We start from the raw sequence: 27,012 nt of genomic DNA on the forward strand, positions 1-27,012 counted from the left end.
TGTTCTTGCCTTCATTACAAGATGAACAGACTACATACTAATATTCCTCCTTTGTCTCCCCAAAAATTCCATCAAAACACTAGGCTTTCTCAAATATAAATCTAAATCACCTGGTTAGTTACAGCTATTTTAGTTTAAGATGGAGTAAAACTTCCCTAGTAAGATGATCAGTTATTTCCTTTCAGCTTTCAAAATCTTCCTCCAGCTAGAGGAAACAATCATTCATAAGTAGGGAAATACCCACATAACTCTCAAGTGAGTTTAAATGGGAGGAAAAAAATAGCCAAAAATTGACATTTTCAGGAATCAATAATGAAGCCAAAAGCATTAGGCTTCTACTAGGAAAGTAGATTATTGCTTCCAATATAGAAAAAAAAGTCTTCTGTTGAAAGGAAATCGAAGCAATTATGGAGAAAGAAATCCCACCTCTTAGTGCAGTGTCTGTATCAGAATGAAAGTGATTTATTTATATTACACACAAAGATTTTTATTAAAAAGGCTGGTAATGGAACATTTTATTTTAATGCATCAACTTGATACAAGGTTAATTACAGAAATTGTGTATAATGTTGTATAAGTCACATGGATGGGTTATTTAAAAAAAGATTTGATAATTAGAGAAGGACATCTCTTATTTTAGTTACATTGTAAAGTGCCTCGTATAGTCATATTCTATCGTTGGAATGACCGCCTGTACAAATTTCAAGAAAATAAGAAGGTACCTGAGTTTTTCGTTAAGGAAAATGTCGAATAGCTAGAAATCCTGTAAAACTAATCAGAAGTCGCATTCAACGGTCCACTCAATAGTATATCTTGCTAACAGGAAAATAACACCTAGCAATTATGCAATTGAGAGACTGGGAAATTAATACAGCAGAACTCTGGTAATGACAGCTGATGCTTGCCCAAACATACAGACCGTTCTGGTTTAAGTTCATGCAGGGAACCAGGGAATTTGTTTTTCAATAAATCTTACAACTCCCTCTCTGCTTCCCCCGCCCTGCCCCCCGCCTCACTTTACAATCCCATTTACATACTTAATATTTGTTACTAACAAATGCCAAGTTAAATTGCACCTAGCAAGGCTAATCCCTAGCTACCTTCCTGTGGCTGCAGGGAAAGCAGGCTCCTCCTCAGTGTTTCAGTGGCTCAGAAGAAGAAACAGGTTCCTGTTCTGAACCATCCTTTGAAAGAGCTCCTTCCTGTTGGTGAGGGAAGTAGAGAGATTAGCTTTGCTAATGGGCCTGAATCTGCAGGCTGGAGTATATTGGACAATTATAAACTAAAGCGTCTGTCCACCTGGGACTGAGGCAGACAGCAAACTGAAAAATTAAAATAAATCACTGTTTTCAACTGACAATTAAGTTACATCGGTACTGGATATAAGTAAACCCAACTATTTTGACACGTCAGTCTCATGGGTCATTTCTTGACAAACACAAACTACATAATGATAAGGGAAGAAAATGCCTGTTAAAAAAATAATCTCAATTTGTTAAGTAATAGCAAAAAAAGTAACCAAAATCTTGAAAATAAGCTTCTTCTAACTATTGCAGAGTAGAAGACTTGAACTACCTTGCCAGAAAAGTTATTCTCCAGTTTGGTTTCAGTTGCTTGCTGTACAAATTGAGCAATTCCCAACTCATACAGTGAATGAGAATTTTACTGATTCAGGGCCTACAGCTGCTCAGTAATCCCCCCTTGCTCGCCTTACAGCAGCAAAAGAACACCATTTTCAAAGGACGCACTTGCTTCTAAGATGGAGGTTACTTCAGTCAGAAAGCATACCATCAATTACTACAAAGCATAACTAAGATCAGTCACCTTGCAAAAAGAAAATTCTAATCGTGAGGCATTTGATATTGATGTTCAGAATAAGTTCAGTCATTTTCATTGCTTTTTTTGTTAGTTGCTCACATGCAGAGTAGAGAATAATGGGACCTCTATACCTTTCAAAATTAATCTCAGTTTCAAATCTAATACAGAAACTGCTGTACCTAAAGGAGGGATTACACTCTGGAGAATCTACGAACCTCCAGCTTCATTCTCCTGCACTGGGATCTGTTTCACACTCACAGTTACCTCCTTCACAGCCCTACAAACAAGGGCTCAAATCCTGTCCCTTCAATCCTACCTGCTTCCCCCCCACCCCGCCCCCCCGTTGCTCTTGTCAGCCTCCCTCCTCTGCCCCTAACAACTGATTAACAAAGTTTGTTTGCACAAAGGAGCTCATCCTGGAACTGTAGTAAGTGCCACCACAAGCAGCTGTTTACTGCCTTCACACACAACTGCACTCCAGTTCAGGAACCTTGAGGTAACGGCTTCTTACACTGAAAGACATTTCTAATAATACCGTGTAGTAACAAAAAAGGATACATGTGAACTCCAAGTTCTCCACCACCTTCTGCAACAGTCTCAATTATTTTCTTCATGACTTCTGCATGCCTGAAAAATAGAGCAGAAACAGTGGAACTATTTTAAGCAAGAAGTAACTCCCTGTCTATTAAATAGTTTTGGACAGTTCTCTTCAGAAATAAGAGGAAACTATCAGTTTACTGAGGAAAAATATCTCAACAATAACTGAAGGCTTAATACTAACTTGATGAACGCAACATTATTTGCCAGCTCCTTACATTCACAAGGAAAGCAAAAACTGTTCTCGGCTACAACGTAGACTGAGTGCCCGAATGACAGTCAATACATGTTGCTTGTCACTAGTGCAATTTTTAATTGCTAAATGTCAAAGAAGCTACCAGGTAAGTCCCCAAAAGGTTATCCTCACCAGCAAGCCACCAGAAGTTCCCAGATGACCCCTGAAGAAGATGCCCAGAAACTGCTGCAACTTTTTTAGCTACCTCTGCTGCACTCTTCAATTTGCAGAACTTAAGAGGTATCTAACACTTAAAACAACTCATAGTTTCCTAGGAAAGGCAGGCCAAATCATCCCTGCATGAATTCAGAACTGTTGCTCTGGGACTGACTTAAGGTATGGAAACTTTTTCTGGCAATAACTTAGGTTCTATGGTAGATCAACAGCTTCTAAGCCAGTTTCTTCTCTCTCATGACTCTGTTATTGTAAAGCCCTACAGGGGAGGACAAACATATCCTCAGGTCACTGTTTTTCGATATTAAGTCATCAGTGACATACCAGACCTACTACGAACCACAGAAACATTTATGTACAGAGCTGACTGTGGGAATAAAACATAGAATCACAGAATAACTAAGTCTGGAAGAGACTGGTTAACTTCAGTCCAACTCTGAGCAGTAAATTAGAACAGACTGCCCAGGACCTTGTCTGCTCTGGTTTTGAGTATCTCCAATGATGAAGACTTCAAATCTTGTGATGACCAGTTACAATTCAGAAGTAATGGTCTTGCGTTCAGGATAGTTCTTGTACCACATAAACCAGGGGATGAACTACATACTAAATCAGAGTGGATATCTACAGTGTGATCAATTGATGTTTTAGTTATATATTTTTAACACAAACTCATCTGTATAACTCAGCTTACTTTTATCTAGACTTTAGCTTTGTTTTAAAATCATGATTCTGTAGGCAATCAGTGACATCATACAGGGCAATGGACGTTCACCTACATAACACTGCAAGCTATTTAACAGCAGCACTTGAAAATACCTGCCCTGAAACAACCTATGTGCTACTGAGAACAAGGGAGAGTGGTAAGCAGAGTTTGCATGACTTTCTGACCATGCTTTGATACTATTATGCAAATCTAAATAGCTGACCAGTAACTGGCATTTAGTAGTTACCTCCGAAGTTAATCATGCTGCCAGCCACCGCAAAGGCAAGGAAGGAAGATGTTGCAAAGTTACCAAGACATACTGTAAACAGGAACACGCAAGTCTGGGGAAATACTAAAGGTCAGCATTTGTCATTTGCTGTGCTGTTGGTCTTTGCAAATCAGCTAACCCTCACAGATGATTCCAATTCTGGATCCTCACGATGCCCCTGCGGAACACATGCCGCATTGGCTGCCAAGGCCTGTTGCTTCTATATAGGAACCTGGCCACTGTTGAAACTTAAGCTTTGACCACATCCATAATGGTGGACTATTTTTTGTACGGGCACAGAGTACAAGACACTCCTACAGCTACTAGAAGTCTTTTAACAGGATACTGGCTGAACTTCATACACCTTAGTGGCATTTACTCTTTTCTGTTTTCTAAGGACTAGTTAGGTATCTGGAATTCACACAATGGCCATAGTAACGGTCATTCTTACTGTCATACAGTTACTCATGAAAAGCTTTGCAGGTGCTTTATAAACTTTCAAAAGTTTGTTTCCTGTTCTCAGTTTTCATGTGTAAGTAAATTTTGAGGAATTAATATGAAGTATGTATACCAAACAATGGAAAGAAAAAAGATAACTGGAAGAAATGTCATCTAAAATACCCTGCTATCTAGAAATCTCTTTTGTTTGTTTGGTTTTTTGTTTTTGTTTTGTTTTGTTTTTCTAATTTTACTTCTGAATAAAAGTCCTGCAGAAGTAACTCTCTAACTCCAGATGACTAAATACACTACATGCTCACCAATGCTTGTTCCAGGAACTGTTTGTAGATCACTTGAGCTACCGAACAGATCAGACATTTAAAACATCTACTAAAGTCACCTAATTTACTTTTTGGTATATCAACTGACTCTTGAGGTGGTTCAAGTAATATAAATGAGTTATTCACATTCCAAACCAGAAATACTGCTTTTCCTATTGAAAATAAATTGAAATATACAGAGTTAAAACCATCCATTAAGGTATTTAAAATAAGTTGAAAGAAGTAGATTGCTTAGATGACCCTTTAAGCTCTCATTAGGAATGTTCACTTTCAAACTGAAGAACGCCTCTCCTGTTTTGCAATTAACCAAAGCAAGCTGTCAGTCAAAATATTTGTCATTAACTTCACATTGGAATTCAGCTGACATACTGACATTGTCTGAATTATCAGTGGGAAGGGAGGTATTATATAATCAGAAAGTAAAAGGAAAACATAAAAGCCTTCCTGACATATGGGGAAAAAAAAATCCAACACCAGAAATTATTCATTCCCCGCCCCCTTGCAGTTACTAGACATAAAAGGCCTTCCACAGGACTTTCAGTGTAGCAGACAACAACTATAAGCTTCCATGAAAGACTGTAAAGTCCAAGACTTTTTGGAACAATGTACTTTAAAAAAAAACCACAACCCAACCAACCAACAAAAACTTTGAATATGATTCAGTGCCTGTAAGTGCTCACACACAATGAAACAGGTGGGGAAAACCCCACAAATGTCATCAGTACAAGAAACGTTCAGAATCTGCAATAGTCAAGTTAACCTGAAGACCTACAATTCCCTGATCCTTGTAGTTGCCTCTAGTCAATTCCCTACAGACATTTAGAGTAGATAAGAAGAAAAAAAAGTACAGAAGGCCATCACCATTTCTTCTGAAATAGAGAAAAACAAGCCCTTGGAATTAGTGCAAGTAATTCAGATCTCACTGTAAATGTGTTTAGCATTAATTTGATAGTTCTTTCATAACATGCACATAAAAATGTTGAGAACTGCAATTAAATCAGTTTGCAGCAACTCATGAGGAAGTTGACTATGTTCCTCCCAGTAATATAAAAATGCTGACAAGAGATACAACTTACAGCACAGCTGCAAGATGAACAGTTTCAACTAAATACTAAAAATAGAAGCAATCTCCAGCAGCTGACAGAGGCACCCAACTGCCATTTCTTTCCTTTCTCTTGACGCATGACGTAAGGATATACACATCACAAGAAACAGCCAACTAAGTTCAGGACCATCCAAATACCTTATGTTACCCAATTTTTCTAACGTGTACGGAAGCAACAGCAGCAGAGCTAGCTGAACATTGGTACTGCCTAGCTAAAATACGAATAAACCAACGTTTTTAGCTATTATCTTTCCCCTCAGAAGCCCAGACCTTCTTAACTGTTAGCCTCAACAATTCAAGAAAATAGAATAGCTCACCTTGTGGAGTAAGAGAACATACTTAAAACATCCATTTTTATGCTGTTAGCCTCTTTCCTCACAGTCTCAAGATGACCTTTTCAAACCTTCCTGTCGTTAAGCAGTTGCCAGTCAACTAGACTGCTTTTTAAGGAGGACCAGACGGTTTTCTCCACATTTAAGACTACTGACAAATCTGTCTCACTGCAGTATCAATCATCTCTTTCAAGCTTAAAAGACTAATTAGAACAAGTCTCATGATGCCCACAATTTCTTCAAGTGTAGATGTGGATTACATAATCCACATTCACTGGCTTCAGATGAAGAAGTGAAAACATGCAGAATTTGTTTTCATAAACTCTTGACTTTTCAGTTAAGAGCTGTTGCCCATGAAAACTCTCGATTCAAATTCACTGACTAGCACTAAATTGGTTCTTACTCTGCAAAGGTGTCTGCAAAATTAAGTAGATTACATTGCAGCCACAGCCCAGTATAAAACCCTGTGGCGGTGTGCCACCCCTCCTCCCCCACGCCACCCCTGCCTAAGCCATAACCACCAGTGGGGGTTGTAATGGCTGCACCCAACTTACTCTGGAGCTTGGGGGATGGATGGCAACATGGTAGCCACGGGCTGTCTGGAACAGTGACCCAGATGTCTTGCTGGTATGCAAATATAACTGTAAGACAATCATCTAACTTCATAAAAAGTGGACATCCCTGGGCCCATTGAACTCTCTGGCAGGGCAGTGGGCTGCCTGCCAGGCGAGATCTCCCCTTGAGTAGGGACAGCTCTCAGGGTTGCTCTTCCAGGTTGGGAGATTCCTTGCTGCAACAGATTCTCAGTAAGTGAATAACAGCATGCTAAACTTTGAAATCTTAACTAAGTGACGTAAAGGATAGATTGTGCATATATAATCCTTTAGACATAAACCGTTGACCAAGTCTGGGACTAGGAATGGATCCAGCTGCACCTAGACTCCTCTCTGCGAAGGAGTTTAGAAAGTAAGCAATGTCTAGCTATGCATTCAATCCCCATTATCTCATTGTAGTCAACATAAAATGATTCACTTCTAGTGAAGTTAGGTTAGTGATGCATCTGTAACTGTATTAGTGACTGTGCCCTTGAAGGACAACTGCAAGCCTGATAAGGGGAACATTCTACTCCAGGAGGGGCCAAGAGCCAGTTAATTGTTACAAAGACAAGAAATCATCATAACAAGACTGTAGCTAGAGGAGATCACAACCACTGAACTCAGTTCAGGACTAAAAGACTCACTCCCCACCTCCCTCAGACATGTGCAGTAAATTAAAAATACACTGTAACTTTAAACCAAAATGAGAGATATATAGACCGATAGAAAGCTACTATGCATAACTAATTACTAGTACTATCTTTTAGGTAGAGTTTGGAAAATACATATGTATAACTAGAATGTATAAATATTATTCTTGTTCTTCTGAGTTTTGGGCTTGTTTTGTGGAATACTATCTAGCCCCCAGCTTTGCACAAATCTGTAATAAAGAAATACCTTGACTATGTGTGTCAATTGGCTCTTGCAGACTGGATGAACAATCCCACTTTTTGGATTACACAAGGAGGTCCTTTCTGAAGCTCATGACTTGACAGAAGGGTGTCCCTCACAGTTTTGGCTGACATTGTCCTCTATGCAGTAAATAATCCAGCGTACCTTGCCACTGACTCTTGTTAAACCAGTCACATTTACCATTTGTTATATCAATACAGTATATTGTTGCTTCTCTGAGAGTGAAGTGCATGATTCCATCCACAACACACCCACAGGACCACCTAGTCAACGAAGGCTGTCATGCCCAAATATCTGGTCATCATTGTTTCTCTTGAGAGTGCCCTCCCAGCCTGCATTCATCAACAGGAGCTTTTTCCCAAACAATTTATTAACAGAGCTAATACTAATCACTAAATTAAGCCTTGGCTTTAAGCTTTTTCCCCTCCTTTTCTTCTATTAATAATCTTCCTAGTCAGTCTGTTAAGCCTTTCTACATTAATTCCACCTGACACTCCTTCAAAAACACTAGTTGCAAAAAAAGGTACATCCACTTTTTTGTCCAAATCCCTGCAGACAGCAAAAAATAAGGCAGTCAAAGTCACTAACAGGTTGACCTATTAAGACTGATATGTTCATATAAGGTACAAGAATACCTTATGGGATCAAACCAAAGGTCTGCCTCATCCTGTTTATTATCTTATAGTAGTACACGCTTAAGAAAGAGGCCAGAGCAAGCACCTAGTAATGCTTCCTCCAAAGTGCAACTAGTTTCCAGCAGTATGCAACCCAAGGACTTTCTAATTCTGAAGCATTCTAATAACTTCACTTTTGACAACTCTCTGACAATTTTTTTTTAACATCATATTGCTTAAATATTTAATTAGGTGCTGTGTGCAGAGTTTAATCCTTTTTCTTGCTTTGGACACACCAGCAGTGAGTAGCATTCAATGTCACCAGTTTTTCTATCAGAAAAAATGGAACACCTGTTACTTCACCTTTTGTGGCATTCATAATGAAGGTCACTGACATCATAAGTCCCTCCTCAGCTGCCTTTTCCAGACCTGAAGGGTCCCAGGTTATTCAATCATCTCTTATGGGAAAAAGCTTCATAACCTCAGTTATCCTGGCCATCTCCTCTGTATCTTTTCCAGTTTTAGTCATCTTTCATCTCACGGACTACAGAACAGATGACCAGAGCTGTACTGCAGTATTCGACATGTGTGTGGTCCCACAGATTAATAGAGGCCTTATGCTGTTTTCTGTTCTATTTTTTATTCTTTTCTTAAGTTGTAAGTTCTGCTTCCTGTACTAGTTGAGCACTGAGACTAACATTTCTATTGTGTTAGTGTAGACTTAAACCCAAGGATTTAAATACCAACAATCAAATTTAGCACTTTAAACTTTTCTACAAGACAGCTAAATTTGGGAAAAAGCTATTTCCTGGTTCTACAGTGGGCTTCTCTGCTAAATATTGTCTAGATATAAGCCTGACTGCTTGGTGAAAGCAAAGACCCTTGTAAAGCAGTGGTTAAAGAACTATGAACTGGAAGAAGTGTGAGAGACAGATTTACAAAGCCCATGAGTATACATCCTCATAGTAAGATCAAAAGTTGCCACAAACTACTTTGTGCAAAGCTTCCTTTCACCCTTCCCAAGATTATGATCTTATGATGAAATAATTCCTAAACCAGAAATGAAGAATGTTTTGAATAGGCAAAAACAAACTTACGGTAGTCAACAGCAAGCTGATTATCTGACACCTCAGCTAGTGACACAGATCCCAGAAGCGTTTCTTTAAGTCAAAAGAAATTGTAATATTTAAAGGGGCAATGTGGACTTTTGGTTTGTTTTTTCTTTAAACATATGCAAGACTACAAAGGATGTCCCATTTTTAAAATGAGATAAAAGTCCAAATTCATATTTATGAACTTCATACTATCAAGAAGCTGAGGAATTACACTGTTTAAGATACTGGCTCTGTATCACTAAGACACCCTAAAGGATGTTAGGGTTTACATCTAAGATGAAAGGCACCTTTCAAAGGCTTAGAAAAAATATCTGTGCAGCTAGCCAAACTACAGACTCCCTATGTCTTGGGTGAACAACGTGGAAAATGCAACAGAAAAGACCCTTAAACCCACAAGTGTGTTTTGTACTTGTTTTCAACAAGTGGCTGTGGTTCATCCCGCAGTGCCAGTTCTGCTTACCGAAAGTGGCCCACTGAGCACTCACATTCCATGTCGAGGCTCCACACCAGCGAGCCGGCCCCCTTAACAACTGAAAGTTTGAGAACAGATTGAGATCGTTTCCGCCCCAATATTTCAGTGTGGCAATTAAAGGACCACTATTTATCAGTGGAAAGTTTCAAGGACTTCTGGAGGAGCAGAAGGGAGTAGTTATTACAAAATAGGAAAGAGTTATTTCATGTTCAAATGGTGCTTTCTGCTCTCAAAGTGTTTCTTTTATAAAGTTCTAGTAGTCTGCCATCTTCTGGAGTCCTTAGGAAAGTGGAGGAAAAGTAAACTAGAGCTAAGGCAGCTCTAACTGCAGAATACACTTGCGGCAGTAAGCACTGGAATGACTTCAGAGAATCACCAATGCCTTCCTTTCATTCTGCCTCAGAAGCTTACAGACCGTTACGGCAGTCAAGTGTGGAAATATGTCCAGAAAACCCAAACTAAATGCTTAACAAGACCAGTGAAGTGCCTCGTATCTGCATGCTGAGTCAGACCAGGAACACTTACCTGCATGGATGAACTGAGCACATAGGAGGTGGAGGAAGATGAGGATGGTTTTCAATGGTCACTGTTTTCTTGACGTGATCTTGACTAATATCTTCATACATATGCTCTACTGTTAAAGGCTGCCGTTGCTATATAGGAAAAAGGAACATGAGAACAAAAACATTACTAAAAGAATTTTTTGCTCCTTCTCAGCGATTTTAATACCATTAACAGATGAAACACCATAAATTACAAGCATCTCATTTACAACAGTTCTGAAGGCACACTGAAAGAACCAAGTGTGTTAAAATCCATATGGTGTATAAATTGTACTGCACAAATTTTTGTTTGTAATATACAGGTGAATGCTAAAGTCAATATATTTGAGAACCATCTAGGTTCCCATCTAGGTATTTGAGCTGTAAGCCCTAACCAACTTTAGATCAAGAAATTTATTCATTAAAGGAAAGAGTGATTTATCTAATCCTCTCCCTCTGATGATGATAAAGCCACATACCTGCTCACTTGACTGAGTTTACTGGGGTTATTACTAGCTCTACAGAGCTAACAGAAAGTGAAATGACAGAGCATGATTCGCTTCCTTCTACATGTGCTCAGTTACCAAGTATCATTTTCAGTGAAATTGTTCCTACTTCCTGCAAGTACCTTAAGTCCTAGCTGCAACCCTGACTCTGTAACGGTTTTCTCACCATTTTTTCCTTTAAATTTCTACTGCAAATGAACAACAAAATAGCCTTGCTATTTGACATGGTGAGTCTAACTTCAGAGAAGTGGGGGAAAAAAACCAACATAGCTATACCTCATCATATCCAAATAACCAGAGCCTTGGAGTTTGGTAGTATTTGTCGTAAGTGATGTAGAGGTCATAAGTTCTAGTCTGTAGAATAGCATCTTCCCCTCCAACATCAACTTTAGCTTTGTTAGCTTCTACAATCTGTCTTGTGTCAATCGTTGCCTGGTTCAAGGTAAGAATGACAATATTAGTATCTTGTTTGGGTTCCCTCCTTTCCCATCGTAAGTAGTTACATAAAGCTGTAAAACTTAATGTTCTTAAGTGCGCATTAAAAAAACATAGGCTTTTGTTTATATCTTTAAATTAGGAGTATCAGTTTCTCTCCCAACAAGTGGGCTTGGGTTTTATTTTTGGCGTTTTATTTTTCAAAAAAAGCTCTGGCTTCTTAAGGAAGCATGCAACTAAATTGTCACATCCCTCTCCCTTCTTTCACCAATAACTTTTGAACCCAACAGACAATTCAGAAGGCAGAGTCCTTAGTTTATGCAGGTTCATGAAGACCTTAGACAAAGAGGTCTTTGTCCAAAAAATCTAAAAAAAAAAGACAAATCACTTTTTCTCTCATGACAGTCTGGTGCATCAGTATAATCTATTGAACCTATAAGCCAGTCATCCTCCTCATGTAAGCCTCAAGAACAACCACTGCATTTTTTACCTCTTATGAATACAGCATTGTGTGTAAGCAGAGCAAAAAGGATCAGCAAAAACTAGGAAAATTACTGTGATCAAAATCTTTGAGGACCTAAGGTTACTGCAGTAGGTTGGCAGGACACAAATCCATAGGATACCAGGCTCAGTAATCCCACTGCTTATAATGAGCTTGTTATGTCATCCATTTGTTACCATTATTTTTACTTTGCATGTGCTCATATTGGTGATAAGCATTGTAACAGACAAGACAGAGAACTCTTCACTCACATCATCTGTCTCCAATAGCCCACTTTCTTCATACTCTGAAAAGAAGACCCATAAAATTCTATGTTCAGCTTGTAGCTAGTCATCATATTCCTCATCCATAAACAACTCCTTTAAAACAATCTAGATGTATCTAAAAATGTTTTATTCAAGTAGACTTCCCAATCCCCAAACCAGACTAAATGTTTTTAATACAGATTTGACCAAGACTCCAGTACCTACATGGTAAGCAATCCTTAAGTGGTTTTAAGCAGGCAGATTGAGTTTAAGCGTAGGTATAAAGCCGGAAGGAAGCTGTGCTAAATCCCTGATTTATACTTGCTCGGATCTGTTCTGCTACTCAAATTAATTTCCCAGTCACTAACATTCACACAAGTTTTGGCACAAAAGTTAGAGTAAACATGCATAAATAAGACCATACAAACGATGATAAAGAACATGTGCCTGCTGAATTTTTCAGCATGCATCCCATGAAACGAAAGAGTAGTGTTTTCTTAGGGTGTACTGCTTTAGTTAAAGACCTGAAATAAAGCACGTCCCACCCAATTTAAGGAAATACCTTCCATGTCTGCAGCCTCTCCTTCATCTTCCTCATCATCATCTTCACAAGATGCTGAGCATTCTGGTATTTTTATATTATCCTTTAGAAGTTAAATTGAAAACACTGCTTTAAAGACTGCTGCATCTACACAGCCTAACGGTCCAGTCAATACATACAGTGAACCAGAAAAGTAATTTCTGCAGTATTAAGAAGGACTATACTGAATTCAAATATTTGCTTATTAACCTGTTTCAATTAGTTTCAAAGTCCTAGTATGACAGTAAAAATTCTCCCTTGACTTTGTAATCTGGAATGATTTAATTCCTAAGCAAAGAAGAATAAACATGGTGTTAAACTTAAGCCTATAGCTTTTCTTCAAAAAGCCCACCTATCTCAAATGAAAGGCTATGACTAAACATGGAGGTCAAGATTTTGTATGTCCTAAGCCACAGCTAACTATGCAGCAGTTATTATAGAATCACAGAATATCTCAAGTTGGAAGGGACCCACAAGGACAATCGAATCCAGCTCCCTGCTTCTTGCGGGACTCCCTGAAACTAAACTGTATGACTGAAAGCATCATCCAGTTCCATGATTGTTTTTAAAATACAAGAGAGTCCCAAAAGTTTATCATATTTTGGTATCGTTGTCTGAGGAAGCACAGTCCAACAGAAATGAATATGGCACAAGCCCTCAGCCAATTTTTTCTTTTGGGTGTTGTGGGCCCATGCGTAGCATCTGAAGCCAACAGACAACCCCAGTGAAATTCAGAAGGGGGAGGTCTCAATTTACACAGGTTTCATGAAAACTTTAGGGGAATACACCAAATAACGATTACAATTAGAAACTGCTCTAATTGTAAGCATCAGGTGGCTGATTTCCTCATTTGAAAAAAAAAGAAAAAAAAAAAAGACGACCAAAACCAGTAAGAAACTAATTTGTGAAGTGCTTTGGGAAACGGAATGTTAGCAGAGAAGGACTTGACCTTCTAGATTGGACTTGTTGTCCAAGAAATGAAGTACTGCAAAACTAGCAAATTTTTCTACATATAATATATTAGAAGTGAAATCAAATTCATAACACACAACAGCAGTTACAAATCACATAACATTCTACAAGTATTGTGTTTTGCAGAAATAGTGATCACCTTTAGGTACTCCTCAGAGTGTTTCTTTCACCGTTATGTTACTGACCTGTACTGACTTGTGAAAAAGTAGTATTTTTACTACGTTCAGCACAGTCTGACTTGAAATACACGTACTCCACAGTTCGTCGTATCAACAGCATTTTGAGCTGTTTACAACTGTGCGGTACCATGTGGCAGCCCATTCCTTCCCCAAAATTTTTAGAATCCAAAGCTTTCTGCTTTGATGGTTTAAGAAACTCTTGTAGCATACAGACAGAACTCCACTTTAACAACCAACTCATCTTTAAAAGTATTCTGTGTCTCTGACTTTCTCTGCATTTCTTAAACATGTTAGCTAACATGATTCCAGTTCAAGTACTTCCAACTGTTCTGTTTCCTGAAGGCATAAGTTTCGGATTTGGCTCCTGCTGCAGAGTGACTTTTTGGAAATCTGCAGAAACTGATGACTCTGTAAGACAGATACACTTTTAGGACTTCTAAACTTGAGGGCACAAGCCAGTCATACAGGACCAAATGTGTTTAAACCCTGCCTGCAGTAGTTAAAGATTACAAAGAAATACTTTACATCCCTACATTATTTTTCCATATACAAATTTATTTACACTGGATCTCCGAACATTAGCTTCTTAAGACACAAAGGTGCAGTATCACTGTAAATAGAATTTCATTTTCAGTTTGTATGAGTTTGGCACAAGAGCACACTGGCTAAAACATTCTGAAGAGAACACTGCCTCAGTAAACACACAGTAATAAGGGGGGGCGGACTCTGAAGGTCGAGGTGTATATGCAGCACACCTAGTGGTAAAGTATACTTTAATCTTTCACAGGCAGTACTAGATTACTGCAGGTAGGACTTCTGCTACCTTTAGGTCCTGTAATAAAGCAAAAGGAAAATTCAGGAACAAATACCTTATTATCTAGTGTGATCTCCTTAACTGCTTCTGTTGCACCCACTATACCTGTCAATCAAACAAGAAGTTTGCATTTAAAAAGATTTTCTTTGTTACAGAATAGTACAGAAAGAGGTTGCCAAGATTTCAGAAAGCAGCATGTGACCTTTCCAAGTTACATCTCACAATAATTTTGATATTTGAAGAACTGTTTATTTGCTATTGGTAGCATGCTTGGTGCTGGACATCCATAAATAAATCATACTAGTAACATGGAACAACAGCACAGCTCTTGCACGTCATTCAAATTTTGTTGATGGAACACCACAAAGTAATTTGGATTTTTATTTTCAGGAATTTTTGCATAAAAGTGAGTTCAGGATAGGCATTCACATCACAATAATGGAACCCCACTTCATAGGCAAGGCATGCATTTATGAATATTTCTGAGCATCTTGAAAGCAAGGTGTTCATGACAAAACATAATATAGCAGAACACTCAATGCTTTTAGTTGAGAGAAAGTGGGGGTAAAAACCATCCCTGTTAGCTTTCTAGTTTTACTGCAGCTCTCACCCAGTACTCTTTCCGATACATGACAAGATCCTACTTTGACACAGTTCAGCTGAAAAGAAGTTAGATTATTATGGAGAATGAACCTGGAATCAAGTAACTGCTCATCTGAAATAACTATTCAAAGAAAAGGAATGCCAGTTGAATGCTGCTTGAAAACAACGCACTTCTAGTGGCTGTGATCATTTACATACATTTTTTCCTACCAGAAAAAGTGGTGTTATAAAGGACATCTATACAGATGGGGGGGAAACAGATGGGTTTTTAAATCTCCTTTGACAGTGTTTGGGGAGCTGGCTAAGGTCTAGTCAGCGTTGCAGTTGTGCTACCACAGCCCAAACCAGTCAACCCTAAAAAGAAAAACTTGGCAGAGGAGCCTGTCCACAGCAGGGAGGGAGAATGCATCCTTAACCTTAATTCAGGGATTAAGACAAAGCTATGTCAAATTATTTCTTTGGTGTGTGGTGTTCGATTATGAACTCTGATACACTGAAGAATTGTCAGTGATGAAAAACTTACATCTAAAGAAACCAAAGGCATCTTTTCCCACCCTTTTTCTCCCCAGCTTGGCTGAACTATTTAGGCAACTTCTTCCACATTACAGCAAAAAACTTACTGCACAGGAAGTAAAAACTGCATGGAGTACCTTCTAGGTTTGAAAATGTTGGAGAAAACATGATTGAAAGACAGAATTATATCAATTCATGATAGAACATCCAGAAACAGACTAGAACTAATAAAATTATTTTTTTGAAAAGAACAAAAAGATGTATAAGAGGTTGTGCTAGAAAAGCTAGAGACAGATTCATGTTAGCAGCAATTTTTAGACTTCTTTATAAACACAAGCTCATCTGAGGACTTTGTGTAAAAAAGAATCATCACCCACACTCACCTCTGCATTTAACAGTATTTTCTTTCTTTGTTGTGCCTTTCTGCTTCCCCCAGTGATCTCAGATTCTAAGGCAATAGCTATTTTCTAATGATTCCCACACTTTTAGCTCAATCTAACAATTCAACAGAATGGGAAATACTAAAATAGAAGTCAGCTGAGGTCATCACTAAGAGAAAGATCTCAACCTGCTTCATAAGCAATCTACTAAAAACCCCAGAATTTTGCATAATCTTCAAACAAATAATGTAAACCTGCATTCTCTTCACAGGATCTCCCTACTAAGGAATGAGCCACTACACAGCTCATTTTTGAAATAGCTTCCTAGAACTTCAATACAAGAATACTGAAATAATTTATTGTCAACACTTCTAAAAAGTAGCTTGTTTCAGGCATATACAGCCATACAGTGAAACATCTGAGCAGTTATGCACCAATCAAGTGGTTAACTGGCAACATAACCTATTTCTTTCATATCAGATACCAGTACACAGCCATATACAAGAAAGATTTTACCTTCTAAGAGTGGAAACCGAAAATCTTTCAGATTACCAAATGCAAAGACTGAAGCAAGACTTTGAATACCTGCATTGTGAAAAGTGTCTACCCATCCCCCATCACCATCATCTTCTTCTATAATTGCTTCCTGCTCATCTGAGTACTCCATCTGCTTACACCTTTTGTAGCACGGCACTGCAAAAAATTGCAAAACAAAATGAATGCAGTCATTCCTATACAAAACCAGACTGGAGCAAGAAATTACCCTACAAGACCTTCTGAAACGTGGTAGTCTCACATCCTTATTTAAGGAATCTTAAAGCTGACAAGTGCAAAGGCATGAACTTAAAAAAAACATTGATGTGATGTACCAGACTGTTTATTTCATATACAGTACACTACTCGCAGTGGCCTTAAAAACTCATTCTTCCATTATCCATTAAAGCACGCTCATCCAAACTCTTAAGGATTAGAAAAGAATTAACTTCTCATTTGCTAACAACTGGAGACAACCTATCAGTTTTCTTCACATTGCTCAACAACTTTTAGTTTAAGTCCAACTTTGCCTGGATTAGCATCTGTTTACTGAACTGATTTGTCTTTAGAATTCTGCTAAAAGTTTGCATCAGCCATTTATGCGATATATTAGGTATTTTGAATTATAAATTAACATCTAGAGGTTCAGAACAGGTTAGAATTAATATCCTATTCAGAATTATTTCAGTCATGTGCATTACAGAGCCGTTCAAGCAAAGACTTATACAAAGTTTTCAGAAAATAGTCAAAGAAAGAATGCAGATCTGATTAAGACAAAACAAACATTTTCCAACATTGTAAACAATGATTATGTAAAAAATGCTCCTTTTCTACTAGCGTGGAGGAAAGAAAACCTGCTGCATGAAGTGCAGAATTTTTAAATTGCTCTTAGACCTTTCACAAAGGGAGGAGAGTGGTGTGAAAGTGATGTTCTCCAAAGACTTCCACAATGAGGTTTGTAGGATGCTTCCTGGCCTCACCTGTAGCCCACAACTTTTTACTCAGGCGGTAGTGCCAATGCATGACTATCAGCAGAAAACACATTATTTTGAAACGTGATCTAGAAGGATCAGAGCAATGAGGGACCCTGGAAGTAGGGGGACAAGAGAAACAACATAGAACACTTGGCCATCCAGCCATCAGGACCATCTTAGGAAAGTCTGTCCAACACTACTGTAAGCATTTTCACATGATAGTGCACTGCATGACTCCAACAGCCAGCAAGTTAAATCCAAGTATAAAGTACAACCCACTGCAGCTAAAAATCTCCCCAGGCTGTTCTTAGTACTAAAGCTTCATCCGATGGCATTATCTTTGACACATTTTGATACAAGATCTTTTCAGAAAATTATTTCTCCATGGTTGTGTCAAGATGTTAGCCTTCTCATCCATTAAAAAGGTAGTCACCACAAGTATTATATATACACAACCATAAAGCTGATCAAAATTTTATTTAAAAATTTATTTCATATTATTGTTATTGACAGGGATAGTAACATTAATTACATATCTGAACTAGAAGTATCAGTGTCACCTTGCAAGACATTTCTGAAACACTTCAATAGCCTAGGTTTTCCAAAAGAAAGAGCAAAATAAATATATTTTCCTTTTTGACACTGAATATGAGTTGAAGGACAGGAGAAAGGCAAGACAGACAAGGAGGTTTATAATGTTTAAACTTCATTTCTACTTCATCAAGGCAAACTGTATTATGAGTATAAAGCCCTGCTAACAACTGGTCTAAGGAAAAGATTTTAGATATGCATGAAAAACTTTTTTAATATTGCAAAGCCAAAGCAACCAAAGTACAAGATATTTATTTCCCCTGTCACTACAGACAATCAGTAGAGTTAGCAGCACAGCCAACCATGCTATCAACACTAAGAACACGTATTTAAACTTCAGCCTTACCATTTTTAGTTACCAAAAACTGTTTGTCTGTTGGCAGATAAGCCTTGACTTTTAGTTCTTCTCCTGAAGCCCTGTAAAATGAAGAGAACCAATAAAGGGTTGAGAATTTGATGATCTGCAAACAAAAGAAACCTTCTATTTTCAGTGTATATCAGGAACATTTTATATACTTGACCTGTTCTCAGAATCCATTCGCTATGACTTTACTCCTCCCTATACAAAGACTTCGATATAGGTATGGGGTCAGAAAGGTGGGTCATCCCTAAACCATGGAGTCTGGGGTCAAAACTATTCCCTGCTTCAAAAACTACTTTCACTTTGAAATGGCCAAGCAAAGATGGGTTGACAGAACAATCTAGTCTATATGAAACTTTGTAGGATCAGCAACAACATAGTCCCAAATGTCTGAAGAAAACAACTTCAGAAAAAGCAAGAAATAGACCTCTATAGATATAAAACCTGCCCATAGTCACTAGAACTCAAGTAATCTTTGACTCACATTACTCAAGCATTTGCTTTCACCTTCAGCAGTTTTTGGTTTGAAAAGAGTGTAACATTCTAAATACCCTGTTCCAAACTGCTGGCACATAGACCAGACTCAACATGTTTTCTCTGAAGGAGACAGTAAAAGGGCAAGAAACAATGATTCAAGCATAATAACTCCTCCTTCAGCAATTCATGGCCCAGTATAGAGCCAAGAACCTTGATGACACCAGCTGCACAGGCAATGCCCATCTAGGCACTGATTAGTTTTATAATGCAAGACACCAGTAAAACATGAGGAAGCACCTTATTTGCATCCTTATTGTACATGAAAGATAAGGGATTTCCAAGGGCCAGCACCGCACAAGGTGATCTGATGTGGGCTAACTTGAACGTACTTAACAAATGCTTGTCTAAAATACACCAATTACAACTACTTCCTATCAATTCCAGCTGCACACAGCCTTTGGCCTTTGCTTTTTCAATCATCAGTCACCAAGGCAAGTGTAGGTACACATGCTGCTACTGCAGGTAAGCAATGAAAGCATTCACAGTATGCACCAGCTTATTTCCTTTAAAACCCTAGGAAAATGAACAAACAAAAAATCCCCAAACAAATTCTCATCTCAACTACTGCTACACAGAGTAATATATAAGTCCTGCCTGACTTAAAGATAGCTTCATCAGAAAAACAGCAGAAGTTCTACTGGAAGAGTCCATGGATTATTCTGAACACGACAACTGTACAGCTGCATCCAACAGAAACACATAAAAGCATAGCTAGGGATGCTAGCTTTCTACAGTTCTTTTGTTTTTACTTACCATTGCCAAGTAGGACAGTGGTGAACTAAGTGATCTCCAGCGGCAACAAACTGTTAAGACAGGAAAAAACCTACAGTTAAATATGGTATAAGGAAATAATTTCCATTTTTTATCAATATTAGTATTTCAGTTGCACATCCCTTTGAGAGATTAACTATGTAACTAACAACTGTTTATATGACTGATGCTTTAACTCCATTTCTCAGCTAACCATGAAAACCCAAAGACTAAATCAACTTCACCTGAAGGAAATGCATACTAAGCACAACAGCCAATTCAGATAAAAGTTTAAAAAGCTGTGGTGTTACTATCAGTCTTGTAACAAGCAAAAAAGTTTCTAGACCCAGTAACATTGTTTACTTTGTGATGAAGAAACCCTTTTTATTTGCCATCTTCAAAGTTTAAGAAAGTCAATGAAGATCTTAATGTAAAAAAATATGTCATTCTCTTTCAGTGTTCAAAACAATCTTGCAGCAAGAAGAAAAGTGTGACTGACACCAATTCATTGAATCGGAGAGAGAACTTCAACAGAGGAATAAACAGTATACCTTTTAAGTGATAACCAGTACTATAATAGTTCACCACTGATGTTAACTTAATATGGATAACCATGTACTTAGTACATTTAAAAACCCTATGTATAACTTTGTTCTGAAGAAATAGCTTTAAAAAATCTTCACTGTACTTGTTCTAAGTATGAGAGATAAAGGCTTTTATAAAATTACATCACTATTTCAAAGTGATATTGGAAAACGCATGCTAGACTTGTGTACAAACTCAAAACTCCACCCAGCAAAGTCTAACCCACTGAGCTTATTTTTTGTCCACATAAATTGAGGAAGGCAAGCCTGCACTTAAGAGAAGTGATCTGTGTGGTCTTTGCACCAGTTACTTTTGTAAATGAGGTGCACATCAATTGCTACAGCTGTTTTCTTGCCTTAAAATGCCAGTTTATAACAACATACCCCCAAGCTGACCAAAAGCTCCTGTAATGTGACACAACAGGCTTGCAGCGTGTCAGCCATTTTCTCACCATGTCCTCCAAAGCGAGGCGTATCAGCGTAGTGGAAAACTCCACAACATGCACTGCACATGGATTAACAGGTTTAATCTCTGCAAAGTGCTTGCTTTCACCCGTTTTCCAACAGAAGTCTCTAGCAAAAGTGAAGTCTTCACTTTAAGGAAAACAGTAATCCCTTCCAATACATATGGAAATTTTAAAACTCATTAGCCTTTATGTAATAATAAATAACACATGAAACTCCAGAATTATTTAAAGTTTTCTGTTCAAGGAACTGGAACACTGTGGCACCACTGCTAAAATATACTATTAAAGATGAAAAAAATCTTTGTGTTTACTTTGTAGGTCTAACAGATGCAAAAATGTAAAACAATACTTGAAATTTTATTTGCATTTTCTTCCACCTAGGTAGCAAAATTATCTAGCTGGTTTCATTTTCTGTTTCACAAGCACTAATGCTATCTCACACCTGGATCAATATTGCAGAAGTGGCAAGAGAACAACTTCTATTTCTGGGAAGAATTATTTTCAATATATTACGCCTATGCTTTATATACATAAAATTAAACCCGTTGTTATCTTTCTGAGGTATTAACTATTAAGAACTCATGACAGGTGAGAATTTGTTGCAATTAAATCAAGTACACAGATGTATGAAAAGAGGGAGTAGGTGTTGAGTTTGATTAATGAGTCATCTTTAGCCTTATTGCTAATTGATTCATCTTCGTAGGCACGCCACAGGAGCCCCACAATGTCTGTAAAACAGTCAGCGTCTCAGACTAAAATACAGTTGAATTGAGATTCATTACCCTAGAAATCCAAACTCATTCGAAGATAACATCGTAAAATCATTATCGATGACTTTCAACTCTTCTTTAGCAATCATTACTCTATAAAGATGAAAATCATCAGGAAAGAGGAAAGACTGTCAAAGGGACAATCAGCAGATCCACATTCCAGTCTCACCTAAACTTAACAAAAAACAAATCTTGCTGTTTTTCTAACTTTTCTAAGTTAGGAAACACTTTTCTAAGTGTTTCCCTTGACTACTGCTTTGAAGGATCCAATTTCTTCATCCTATCAGCATCTAACTTTATACAGAGAACACAGGCCATTCACATTCTTAACAGTGTTTAAATGGTGCAGACTTTAACACAACATACTGTGGTTCTTGCCATGTTCAACAGAAAGTACCTTTTCTTCCAGTACTACTGCAAAACTTTCTCCCATAGGTCAAGAAGGGATTAAGCATTAGTAGAACATTTGTCTAGACTTTCACTGTTATACGTGTTTTATATACAATATAATTACAAACATATTATATAATATATAAGCATTTCTATACACACACACATCTGTATGGTTATCAGAACAGCAGAACACATGTTGCTAAGCCTGTTTTTCTAGGCACTACTCTTCTGGATCATAGAAAGCACGAGTTCTTGCTTGCCATGCAACATAACAAAAAAATGCTAGGTACCAACGTTAGGAAAAAGTGCTTCTGTCCACATTATCTACCTGCATCAGTCATCATTTGTTCCATCTTTTTCCATCTCATCTTCACATTTGTGCATTCAGTCTCATTTTTCTTTCATTCTACCTAACAGTCTTAATATTGTTTTCTCATACCTCTGTAAAGACAATGTATTTTCAGAACAGCAGCACTTTAATAAGAGAAAAAGCAGAACAGGGAAGTCAAAACAGCACTGCACAATCAGTGTTTTTACTATTCTAGAAAAAACATCTGTTTATTTCTCTTCCCATCAGACTCCTTAAAAAACTACAACTGCTTGGCTGCAATCCAAAATACAACCAGCCTGAAGCAGCCTATAGAGAAGAGGAGGGAAAAAATAATAATTACTGGATATGTGGTGCGGACAAGCACATGTAATAATTTAGCCAGAGCCTTGGAAGGGACCAAAAGAGAAGTAAGCAAAGACTATTCCCAAGATACAAGTTCCCCTTTGAGTTGGTTATGGAAGAGACTTCTGAAATTGATATATTCCTGTTCTAGTCCTGAACTTCCAAGACACAAAACAGAGCTATTGACCCAGCACGAGCTTCCTCACAAGCTTCTCACAGCATAATACAGGAAAAAAGCATCCCACATTCAGATGTCAAGTATCATCTCAAGAGGAATTCTGTTTATCTACTTCATCTATAGAGTAAAAAGGCCATTTAGAACTTCCACTTTGCGGAAACTGTGCCAAGAAGCAATAATTAGCTGGCAAAGACATGAACTGCTTGAGATTAACACAGTCATTTTGAGTAAATTTTATCATTACTTTCAAAATATATTTCAACGTTTCTAAATACTTACTTCTTCTGGTGTAATTACTCCAGTTTCTTTAAACTTGGACTCCTGCAATAAAGAAAGTTTAGAAATTTTGACAACTGCTGACAAATCAAAGTACCCCACTTTACTGGTAAGACAAACATCTGCTCTGGTTTTGACTTGAAACTAGCTCTGTCCACAGTGATCTGTGAATCTGCTTGGAGGCAACCACTAGCAGGGCTGAGAGGCAGCTTACTTCCATATCCTATAATGCAAGGCTCAGCAAAATTACTTGTAGCAGAATGTGGGATATGATGAAAAAAGATCACAAAGTATTTTTTTTTTTTTTGCTAGTCAATTATATCAGTAATGAAGAAAAGATCCCTGGCACTGAATATTACATTTGCCAGTAAGAGACAAATTGGAATTAGTGTTTCTCACAGTCAGGACTTTGGGACTAGTTTAGGCACTGAACAGCACTGCAATGCATCGGTATGATGCTTTGCAGTTAAGAAAGGCCATGAAATGAATGACCAAACTGACTTTTGTCTGTGGTAGGAAAAGTTATGTAGAAAGTCTTTAGTTTTAGCTTTTTTTTATATAGTAATTTCTGTGCTTTTATTATGCATCCCATGGAAACAGTTCTGATTGTCTTATATTGTCATGTTTTTTAATGGACGACAGAATTGATGGCAAGCAGCAACATGACTTATTTCTGCACGGAGAGATTAAGTACTTCTGCATTAAAGACAACAGTTATGAAGTCTAAGGATACAATATCTTTTAGCATATTTAAATACAGAATAAGTGTAGTTTCTGTTTGGTTTTTCATTTCAGAAAAATCTCAAGCACCAAGGAAACCTACTGTTCCTCAGCATTAGAGCTACCTAAGAATGGCTTTTGAAAAAGGATAAAATTTCAACCATGGCATAGCTGACTTTTCAAGTTTATGCATCATCAATTACTGAATAACTTCTTTCCCTAAAGAACTCATGATTTTTTTTCTATCAAGATTAAAAGCAGGAACTGTAAAGTACCTCACTTTTAGCTACAACTTCACCTTATTCAACCATTAAGAAACCATTAAAGAAAACCAGCCACTGCTTGACTTGGTTATTGATGCTTTGCCCTGGTGTAATGCTATCACTCGTGCTATGTACAAGGAAATAAGCACACCTGTTTCATACTGATTACTTCCTTTCTCCCTCATTTCTAAAGATGACATTTAAGAACAAGATCAAGAAAAGCAAACCAGCAGTTGTATAAATACCATAACATCACTATATGCTATTTAACAGAAACCAAAGAAACTCAAACAACCCTAATTTTGCAATTTGAATTGCTGTAAAACTGAGAATTCTCAATAACACACTATGCAACACTACAGTGGAGACAACTTACTATTTAACTGCAAAATTAACTACAAGCTGTAGGCAACATGAACAAACTTGTGTTTCTGGAATTACACAAAGAAAAACATACAAAATATCCACTCTCTGTTCCCTGAGGGTAAATAATGCACTTTTTCATCTCTGTATATTCTGTAGTAGGTAAATCAGCGAGACACAGGTCTAGTTTCTTTCGTAAGTTACCAAATTGGAGAATTTATTTCAATCCCTTTAAAGGGAACACATACACATAATATTACCACCTCCCATTTGTGGAAGTTCTACTCTGCCTTCTCCCAGTAGAACACCTGGGCACAAGAATTCCTCCATTATTACACCAGCTGTGCAACAGCAACTGTACTATGGTAAACAGGTCACTTCACCTTTCCACCCCACAGCTTCACTGCATCCCATATATGTCACATTGGTGGGCAACTCTAGAAAGGTCCACTATCCAGGTAAGGGCGTACTATATACCACAGAGGGACAAGTTCAATTAATAATTAAGTATCCCTGTCTTCTGCCCAAAGATCTAAAGCTGCAGAGTACAAGGTATATAGAAAGTCACACCATAAAACCACAGGCAGAGAGGCTACTGTTATAAACGATTACAGTAGAAGTATTTTTTCAAAAACATGGAAAAATGTGAAAATCAGTAGTGAAAGAACTGCTGACAAGTTAAGCATTCACACACAAAGGTGGGTTTTACATAAAAAAGCATTTGTAAATAGGAGGCGTAAGATGGGATGTAGTCTAACAACTGCAGGAAAACACTTAAGATTTGTTTCCACCTAAATAAGCAACAACAGGAATCATAACAGATGTGCTGTCCACCTTTACAAGGAGGCTATTACAATTCACTCTCAAGAACTAAACAGCCCATTTCTACTATTCGCAATTACTTTAACGCAGAGGCTTGTATTAATATAGTAACACCGATACAGAAATAAGCTATGCTACATAATTTTAGACCTGCTCACATAATGAAAATTATCCCCTCAAGGGGAATCGATTTTGGGTGAAAACAGTCAATAAATCAAATTGTGTGATGCTAATTGCTATACAACACTGTACATTGTCACTTCTGTATGCACGCAGTGCCCGTCTGCCATTCCGGATTTGCAAACCTGAACCTGACTTCCTCCCAATTGCCACATTAACGAAGAATGAACTCTGATGAAACCAGACCAAGTGCAGCAGTGATAGAATCAGAACTGGTTTCAACATACAAGGCAACACCTAGCACCATCTTTCCTGCCTTGACAGACTGTTACGGAGCCCAACATTGGACTAAACGAACTCAATGGGACTTTTAGAGAGATAGTCCATAGCCTAAGGGAATAATAACCGTACGTTTCTATCAAAAGACTGGGAAAGTGATGGTGTGTTGGAAAGCGTAGCCTGACATAAATGGTATGGAATAAGGGGTGGATATCGTCCTGGTTTCAGATGGGATGGAGTTAATTTTCAGTTACTGGTACAATGTTGTGATTTGGATTTAGTATGAGAACGATGCTGATAACACACTGATGTTTTTAGTTGTTGTTAAGTAATGTTTATACTAAGTCAAGGACTTTTCAGTTTCTCAGGCCCTGGGTCTTATGTCAGCTGAAGAAGTTGCACTCTTACCCAAAATAACCATTGCAACGCATTCCTGAAACCAGGCTTAAGCCTATCAGTACACGAGCACCTTTGGATTTCCATTCCTGGTCACACAACCAGTTAAAGTTTAGCCCCTTTAACAGAAAACAGCAACAAATAAGTTATTCCTGGAGCAGCAGGACCAGCAACACCTGGTGTCCGAAGGCCTGCACGTCCCAGGTGAGTGCTCCCACCTCCGCTGGGCGGTGAGCTCCAAGCCACCCTCCCTCCACCCCGCACGCCCCGGCGCAGGACGAGGGCCGATGGCTCCGCCGCCACAGCCTCCCCCGGGGCCGGGAGTAAGCGCCGCACTCCCGGAGACCCCCCGCCGGCTGCGTAAAGCCGCCGCAACGGGAGCTCCTAGGGCCCAGACGAGGAACTAAGCCTCCGCCACCGGCCGCCTTCCGGCGAGGCGGAGCGAGCCCCGGGGAGGCCGGGCGCCCCTCACAGCCCACCGGTGCGGCAGGGCAATGCCGGCGCAGGCGGGAGCAGCCATAACAAGCCAGCGGCCGCACTGCGGGCGACACCCGGCGGGGGGTGGGGGGGTGGGGAACGGGACGCCGGGGCCGCTTCAACGTTACCCGCGACGCCGGCGGCTCAGTGCTTCGCGGCCGCCCCTCCGCAAGAGCGGGCGCGTCCTCCCCGTCCCTATCGCCCCCCCCGCCCTTAACAACTCCAGCGCCTCAGGGGGCGCGCGCCTCCCCTCACTTCACGCCGCCGCCCGCCAGGCACCTTGAGCACGGGGGTGAGGTACTCGGCCACCTCCAGGGCCTTCCCCTTCACCGTGTTGATGACGTTCTGCATGCTGCCGGCAGGCCCCACCAAGAGGACAGCCGCCTCCCCCGCCCCTCGGATAACGATCTCCGCGGCGGCGGCCGCCCCGGCAGCACCGCCCCCCTCCCCTCCCCTCCCCAGCGGGTCACATGACAGCGCCCCCCCCGCCCTT

At 39.0% G+C, this 27,012-nt stretch overlaps 1 protein-coding gene across 3 annotated transcripts; it reads right to left on the reverse strand.

The window, feature by feature from the left end:
* Positions 1 to 440: 440 nt before the first annotated feature.
* Positions 441 to 26,967, reverse strand: ATG3 (autophagy related 3). 3 transcript variants are annotated; one of them, XR_008747653.1, is made up of 13 exons: positions 26,799 to 26,956; positions 23,083 to 23,124; positions 19,742 to 19,791; positions 18,437 to 18,507; positions 16,577 to 16,684; positions 14,551 to 14,600; positions 12,513 to 12,594; positions 11,957 to 11,991; positions 11,045 to 11,200; positions 10,246 to 10,373; positions 9,709 to 9,778; positions 2,377 to 2,445; positions 671 to 722 (listed from the first exon to the last, which is right to left on the reverse strand). XR_008747653.1 is itself a non-coding variant. In XM_055807085.1 (12 exons), the coding sequence occupies exons 1-12, from the start codon at positions 26,868 to 26,870 to the stop codon at positions 641 to 643; spliced, it is 945 nt and encodes a 314-aa protein (XP_055663060.1). In that variant the 5' UTR covers positions 26,871 to 26,967; the 3' UTR covers positions 441 to 640. The 3 variants fall into 3 exon arrangements, 2 of the variants coding, with proteins under 2 accessions (XP_055663060.1, XP_055663061.1); XM_055807085.1 differs by lacking the exon at positions 9,709 to 9,778 and having other exon boundaries at positions 441 to 722; positions 26,799 to 26,967; XM_055807086.1 differs by lacking the exons at positions 9,709 to 9,778; positions 11,957 to 11,991; positions 12,513 to 12,594 and having other exon boundaries at positions 441 to 722; positions 26,799 to 26,957.
* Positions 26,968 to 27,012: the final 45 nt, after the last annotated feature.

The sequence above is a fragment of the Falco peregrinus genome, chromosome 6 (assembly GCF_023634155.1).
Source record: "Falco peregrinus isolate bFalPer1 chromosome 6, bFalPer1.pri, whole genome shotgun sequence".
In the NCBI taxonomy this organism is placed as follows: Eukaryota; Metazoa; Chordata; class Aves; order Falconiformes; family Falconidae; genus Falco; species Falco peregrinus.